This window comes from Chrysochloris asiatica, unplaced genomic scaffold, assembly GCF_000296735.1.
Source record: "Chrysochloris asiatica unplaced genomic scaffold, ChrAsi1.0 scaffold00168, whole genome shotgun sequence".
NCBI lineage: Eukaryota > Metazoa > Chordata > Mammalia > Afrosoricida > Chrysochloridae > Chrysochloris > Chrysochloris asiatica.
Window position 1 is genome coordinate 3,927,445 of NW_006408686.1, and position 7,753 is coordinate 3,935,197.

The following is a 7,753-nucleotide window of genomic DNA, read 5'->3' on the forward strand; positions in this document are numbered from 1 at the left end:
GTGATCCTATAGTCAGACTTCTGTGAACCGAAGGGCTTGATGGTTTTCTATGAGGCAGATCAGCCCTGTCCTGGCAAGACTAGACTCAGGGGTGGCTCTGCAGCTGCTCAGAACTACACTCCCCTCTCCTTACTTCCTTGGCTTGGGGAAGAAAGAAGAGGGGAAAAACACGCCCCAACAGAAATGCAAATAGGAGGCTTTACTAGATAAAGGAAGTAGTGCAGATTAACAAACATGTGTCCCTCAGATACATATGTGTAAAACCTAACCTCTTTTCTCTGGCTATCATTCCATTTGGGAATGGGTTGTCTGTTATATTCATGAGGCAGGAGTGGTTTGGGGGGTGTCTTGAGTCTCTCTTTAGAGACAACAATGAGAGTACACAAGTGAGGGCGAAATGGAGAGATGAGGGAAGACAGATGCCAAGCCATATGGAGATCTCCCAGGAACCAGAAGCTGAAGAGATAAGGACCATCCTCCAGAGCCCACAAAGAGAGAAGGCGAAGCCTTCTAAGGTACCCTGAATTCAGACTTCTAAGCCTCTTAAAACGTGAGGACACACTTTGGTTTGTTAAGCCAGCCACCCTTGTGGTATTCGTGTTATAGCAGCACTAGAGAACTAAGACAGGGAGTTAGCCACTGGTGGCTGTTACCACAGCAAACACAGTGAGGTCAGAGCTCAGCTGTGCTCACTGGGGGCTGCTGGCTGTTGTTGCTAGGAGACTGGCACAACAGGGAGGTCAGCCTTTCCAACTGTGTTGAGTTTCCTCGTCTAATTCCTGGTTCCTCCCCACCCAACCCTGCTCGAAGATGCTGACTCTATAGAAGGATTGGGTGCTCTCTGTTTCTTGTCCCCCAATCCCTAGCCACATGGGGCAGGGGATAGGAGTAGATACCTTAGCAAGAAGCTACAGGGGTCGTTTTGTGACAGTCTGGGGGCCTAAGGAGGAGCACAGCAGGGTTAGATTGGTACCTGGAAAGCCTGGTTGGACCCCATAAGGAGTAGAGCGGACTTAAGGGTGGTGAGGAAGACTTTGTTCTGGGCTCAGTGAGCTGAAGCCCTTGTAAGAAGAGCAATGGCCAGAGCATTAAGAATGGAGCAGGCTGAGGTTTTGTAAACAGAGAAGTAGAACACCCCCTTCTCCACCCACCTTCCAAGAGGCAGTTTCCTTTGGGCCTCTAGTCCAGCCTGTGTTTGTCTCAGACAAAAGTGCAGCAGGACTAGAACTACATGTTCTAAAGGCGGAGACCAGGTTGGTGGTGTCATCACACCTAGCTCGGCCTCTGACAGTACATGCCTGCTTCTGAAGGTAAGCCCTCAGCTCTCAGAACCTCCCAGAAGGCCCAGCTCACGTCCTGTGAGGCCAGGCCGTGCCCCTAAGAGCTACTGGATGTAATGGGCTTTCAACCCCTTCCTCCTCTCTCCAGCACTTCACTAGCTAGGCAAACTCAGCCACGTCTCTCCCCTGATAAAAACGTGGCCACAGGCCCCCACTGTCCACAACACAAACCCTAACTTCTATTGTCCTTCATGGCCGGGCTCAGACCTTTCCCACACCCCTGCAGCGATCTCACCACTCTGGACTTAGCAGATCCCTGTTTCCCAGACAGCCAAATCTAAAATCTATTAAATATTCTGAAATTCCTTCCCTTTATGAAGCCTCAGTTTCCCCCTTTGGCCCACTTCTTGCTGTGTCTTCCTTCTCGGATGCTCCACAGCTCACACGGTCTAACGAGGTTGCTTGTGTCCTCACAGAGTTTAGGTAAGCACTCCATCACACCTGAGAGCCTGTGTCCACAGAGACTCAGCCTTCGGCTCCTTGGGCATTTCCAAGATCCAGCTATGTTAACAGGAGGGTATGTGACAAATGAAGGGAAACCTAACTAGTCTACAAAACCTGAGAAAGGAAAAGTCTGCCCTGAGACCAGGGGGACCAAGGGTGGACAGTGGCAAGAACTAGCCAGCATCTGTTCTAAACCTTTGACCTATCTACACATACGTGCACTTCAACTCTAATCCAGAATTTTCTGGAATCCACCTGTGAGGTTTAAGCCAAAACAAGTCAAACCACTGGCTTAAGAGTCCATTCCCAGACTCGAGTAACGAGTAGCTTCAGGTCCCAAGTCAGTCTTCCAAGCTGTGGTTAACCAGAGAACCCAACTGGCCCATCTTTACAGCAAAGGTACTTTTTCTTCACCTCACTATTGGCCTGGATCACACTGCCTGAGCAGAAGACTACAGGGTACCTGGAACAACTCTGGACCAGCCAGCACCAGGTAAGGAGACCAACGAGGAACAGTCACAGTGTCCTGCTGTGGCAGGCCTGGCAGAGGTGCTGGGGTATGGACCTCAGTGGAAGGAAACCCTTGTGTCTAGGTATCCCAAGATTCCCAACCCTGACTCCAACTATTCCACTAGGCTCCCTATCTGGAATGACTGTTAGTAGCAAACGGAGAAGGCAGGTAGGCAGCAGTCCTTGCTGAGGTTTACAATACTCAGGATGCTCGATGCCACTGCTCTCACGTTACAGGATTGAGTCCAGCTGGGCCCAAGCCAGACTAAACTGTTCTGACACGGTAAAGCAGGGTTACAAACACAACAGGTAAAAGCAAAGCCACCACACCAAACAGGTCTTCAAAGAGGCAGAAGGCCACCTGAGGGATGGCCCTGTTCAGGATCCTGGACTCAACTGTTCCATGTGGGGTGTTCACTCCTCTGCTGCCGTTAAGAGCCAGTAACTCCGGTTAAGTGGGTACCAGGGCACTGGGATGAAAGGTTCTACAGTCAGCCTGAGGGGAAAAGGGGGCAGTGCTGCAGACCCCCAATCCCAGATTCTTCAGAGCACATAACGGCTAGCCGAGATGCCAAATGCAGGACATCAGGAACCCTCCTTGGTCATGTGAATGCAGGTAGGACACCTATGCTTGCTAGTCCTAAGTGAATACTGAGAGAAGCGGAACCAGAGCGATTCTGCAGAATGAAACGGTAACCATGATCTACAATGGGCCAGGCCATTAAGAGCCCCGTTGTACAGATGAGGGTGTAGTTCAGAGGATACAGTCAGTTGCCCACAGCTAGGAAGTGGCAGATCTGAGGTTCAAGAGCAAGTCTGTCTGGCCCCCAAATCTATGGCCTTTCCATGTCACTAAACTGTGCTCTGTGGCTCCCAACAGTGACTCTGAGCTAGGGCTGGACTCGGACAACTGCACCGAGGGCAGCATCGCTGACCAGCACCGAGTCCAAGATCATGATGAGAAGAAAAAGGAGCTGAGGGAACTAACTCCCCAGGTCCCTGTGAGGCTGCCCCCGTCCTCATCATGACGCTCTGATGACCACCAGGAAGTACCTGATCCAGAATATAGTTGCGTTTCTTGCGGGCAGCGATCTGGATGAGGCGGTTGAGGCACTGGGTGGCCTGCTGGATAAGGACGTCCCAGCGGCCAGCGTAGTTCCGCTGCCGGCGTAGACCCATCACCTGTGGGCAGGAGACGGTGAGGTGTGGGTGGTCCTGGCTTCAGGCAGCACTCAGGGGATGGGGTAAGGAGACTGGAGGGGGGAGGGGCTGTCCTTACCCGCATCTTATCCATGATGGCATTGGTACCCAGGATGTTGTACTTCTTAGAAGGGTTGGAGGCTGCGTGTTTGATGGCCCATGTGGTCTTGCCAGCAGCAGGCAGGCCCACCATCATCAGAATCTACAACAACAGGCCAGGAAGGGGTGCTATGAAGCAGCTGAGGTGGTGTGGCATGGTGGCCCGGCCTGGTCCCACCCGACTCACTGGTGGCCATGAGGGTGACCCTGATCCTCACGGCTGCCTCTGGAAAAGGGAAGCAACAAGAGCGTCTATCTCACAGCCTCGCTGCTGGGTACAAAGAGAAGCTCACCAAAGCCTCAACAGAGGGCCCGGCAGGAGTGAGCACTCGATCACACAACCTGTCATCCCTGCCATTCAAATCAGCTCAGGACTAAGTTGTTTCCGAGAGAGAGGCCCGGGAGGGCTGTGTGTCGGCACCTACCCACGCAAGGAGGGGAAGACCAAGTGTACAACCTTGCCGGGCCTGAGGAGTGAACAGAGATGCACATACAAGGGCAGGCACCGGATCTGATGGACACAACGAGAACTGGCAGGCACCTGAACAACTGAAATGCCCAACAAAGGAATGGCTGGTTGGGTTTCTCCAGTCCATGAAAAATCATGTTCCAAATAAAGTTGTCACATGTGGCTTTACATTCATGATACAATGTTAACTGAAAAGGAGAGGCTGGCTCTCAGAATGCTACCATGTCAATCATGTATGCTTAAAACATGGAAAATCAAGTAGAGCAAACAGGAATAGGATACACTCTAAAACTCTGGAAGTAAACTATTCACAGATGGTGGAATTACGAGAATTGTAGAACAAACACAATCACTGTTACATTAGAAACACACTCTTCTAAGTACAAGGAGCTTCAGCACAGCTCCTGGAGTCTGACTGCTCCACAGGCCTCTCGGTCTTTTTGCTCTCAGACAGCCTGAGGGCCCGGAAGTGCCTTCCCTTGCTTCCCCTACTCTCTGGTCCTTTTGGAAGGAGCAGTGTGCCTACCTCCCTCCTCTTGGGACCTTTCTAAGACTCAGGCATCTCATCTTAGCCCCTCCCTCTTCTGTCCAACCACACACCCAGAGGACTTGGGAGGCCAGCCCCAGGAGCGACTCACCTGTGTTTCCTCCCCAACCCCCAGGGTCCCACTCTGCCTCGGCAACCAGACGTCTAGTCCCACTCACCTCACACTCGGCCTTGCTCTTTGGTCCGATAGTACCCCGGATCCGTTCGCCAAGGGGAAGGTGCTGGATGAAGGTGAAGCCTGGGAGGACAGAACAGTAGGGCTCTGCCCTCTGGCCAAAGTTGAACTCCACCGCACAATTCTTCACCAGGACATGAGGGTAGAGGGCCTGACCCCCCAAGGCTTCCTTCTGGATTCGGAAAGCAATGCCCATCCACTTCCCATTCTTGGTAAAGGAAAGCTCCACATCATTCCCACATTCAAAGTCCTGGGAGAAAAAGCAAGACCAAAGTTACTGCCAGTACACAGCATCAAGCACTGGGGGCCGGCCACAAGCGTGTGGGAGGGACAGGGAGTGGGAACACAGCCAACTGATTGAAGTGCATACCTCCCTAGTTGGCTGGAGAGGTGAGACAGCAAGCACCAAGGAACAGCTTAGAGAACGACTGGTCTGTAGCCCTCCTTGCCTGAGACCCTAGACGCTGGTCATTCAGGAGCACGATTCAAGAAGCTCTAGATATTTCAGTGAAACCAATATGAAGGAAAGGCAATCCGCCTTACCCTCAGAACCAGCAGGGGCTGTCCTTGAGAGGGACGGCTGGGAGGGAAGCCAGGGCAGCACCTTTTGAGGCTGTGAGTGTAACCGCGCCCAGCCACTCAGTCAACACAGGTTTCCCTGGTGCACATGTCTGAGGTGACCTGGGCCTGACAGAGCTCAGGGACCCAAAGACAACCAGACAAGAACTCTTCAGCAGCAGTCAGTGTCTTGAGGAGGGGGTCCCCAAGCTAAGTCCTACACAAGATGTGGAAGTAAGTCAAATTTCATTTGGAGAATGTCCTACCAGAGTGGGGTGCTGTGTGGGTACACACCTCAAGGGGGGGAGACACAGGGTCAGACTGATGGAAGCATAAAGGGTGAGGAGGAGAGAGTTGTAACGTTAGTTCAGCTGTAGAGCCAGGCAGGGGTTGAATCCATACACTCAACACTGTTCAGTGAAGCCCCGCTGGACAGCTGAAGTTAATGGTTAAGTTCCTATTTGGGGGCGTGGGGCGATTGACAGCTACCGATGTGTCACTTAACAGCTGTGTAGCCCCTTAGGCAGTTTCATGTTTAGCTTCCTCAAAAAAAGGAAAACAAAAAAGAGGGTGTATGTGAATGTGATGAGATTTCATACTGCATCAGGGTGCTTTCTATGGAGAAACAAGAAGTTCTTCGCTCCCACACAGATTTACAGCCTCAGAAACTTTGTATTCGGGTTGCTATGAGTCCAAACCAACTCGATGGCACTTACCAAGAAGGGTGTTCCGTGGACTAGGTGGGCTAGGACATTGAATGAAGAGAAAGAACTAAATAAGAAGTTCTGGCGGCAGTTGTTAGTGCTCAGCTGTTAACCAGAAGACCTGCAGTTCAAACCCACCAGTAGCAGCTCCAAAGAACAAACTTAGTGAACTGCTCCCATAAAGACAACACCCTAGGAAGCCCTATGGTCAAGTCCTGTTCTGTCACGTGGAGAAACCCTAGTAAGCATAGACCATAAGGTCAGCAGTTGGAATCTCCCAGGAGAGCCAAGGGAGAAAGAAGAGGCTTTCTGTTCCTGTAAGGACTTATAGCCTCAGAAACCCTAAGCAGAAAGGGTCGTAATGAGTCATAATCAACTTGATGGCACACAACCACTACCGCCACCTGTCATAGAGGGCTGCCAAGACTGGGAATCGACTCGATGTCAGCTGTCACCCCAAGATGTCAGGCAGTATGCTAGGGAGTCAGGGCTGCAGACGGAGTGGTAGGAACAGGGTCCTTGTTCCCTGTGTGGGAAGGGCTCGGTTACCCAGGGCACCTGGACATATGCACGTGGCAGAGAAGTTCCTGACTTGTTCTGAGCAAGTAGCCTGGTTAAACCAATCTAGCCGAAAGCAGGGGAGTGGGAAATGGAAAATGTGAGATGATAATGGGCTGAAGCAATGTATAGGGCCCGTTTCTGCCATGAAAGTACAATAGGTAGTGGTGGCCTTTCCCTCTCCAATCAGGAGACCTCTGAGACTCGCCCTACAAGAAGCTGTGTAAGCACCTCCTCTGAGATGCCTCCTCAGGGCTCACAGGCCGCAACTTGCTTGCTATCACAATCCCTCTACCTGCTGGTCACTAAGCACCCACACAGGCCGAGGCCATGCATGGCAGCCACTGACGGACCAAACCTTGGCCCAAGTCCTACTATGAGGATGAGCCTTCTCTATAGCCATCACTTCACAACACAACACGATCTGAGCCTGCTACAGCGAGACTGGCACTGGCAAGAAGCCAACCCCAGGCAGAGCCACTGACAAGGCACGTATGCCTGGGGCCTCCTGACTTCTGGCCTGAGGGCGCCACAGTTGGCTCCTGCCAGTTTTTGTAGCTTTATCTCTCTCACTTCCTCATAGTCCCCTAGGCTCCAAGGATTACACTGAATGGAGTATACTGTTCTCCTTACCTGCAAGGCTCTTCTGTCTTTTTGTTTTGTGAATTTTGAGAGTCCAAGATGCACATAAATGTCTCTCCTCTGGTTTCCTCATGCCACTCATTTTCCCACCTCCCTTAGTCCCCCATTCAGAACCTTAAAGCTGTGGCATCCTTAAACAAGGGAACGTGTTCCTGGACTTTCAAAAGCCATAGTGGAGATGATCTGGTTCAAGCAGGAATCAAGGCCAGTCACTCTACATAACGTAACCACACAGCCTCACGCTTGGATGAAGCACAGTTAGGAAAACGGTCACACACTGATTACACGTTACATTGCTGCAGCTGTCAAAATTTAAAATTCACTACACAAATCATGACTATCACTGTATATACTGTGTCCCCAAAACAAAGGAGCTCTGGTAGAAGAGTGGTTACGAATCAGACTGCGAACTTCAAGGTCAGCAGTTCAAAACTACCAGCTGTTCCATGGGAGAAAGATGAGGCTTTCTGCTCCCATAAAGATTTACAGCCTCGGAAACCCTATACA

The 7,753-nt window shown here is 51.4% G+C and overlaps 1 protein-coding gene across 3 annotated transcripts in view; it reads right to left on the reverse strand.

Moving 5' to 3' along the window:
* The window catches only part of HNRNPUL1 (heterogeneous nuclear ribonucleoprotein U-like 1), a 49,011-nt gene that overhangs the window by 6,605 nt on the left and 34,653 nt on the right, over positions 1–7,753 (reverse strand). For all 3 annotated transcript variants that reach the window (XM_006871398.1, XM_006871400.1, XM_006871399.1), the window contains exons 8-10: positions 4,768–5,034; positions 3,574–3,696; positions 3,348–3,476 (exon numbers count right to left, since the gene is read on the reverse strand). In XM_006871398.1, the coding sequence (XP_006871460.1) occupies positions 3,348–3,476; positions 3,574–3,696; positions 4,768–5,034 (519 nt within the window). The remainder of the gene's footprint in view (positions 1–3,347; positions 3,477–3,573; positions 3,697–4,767; positions 5,035–7,753) is intronic.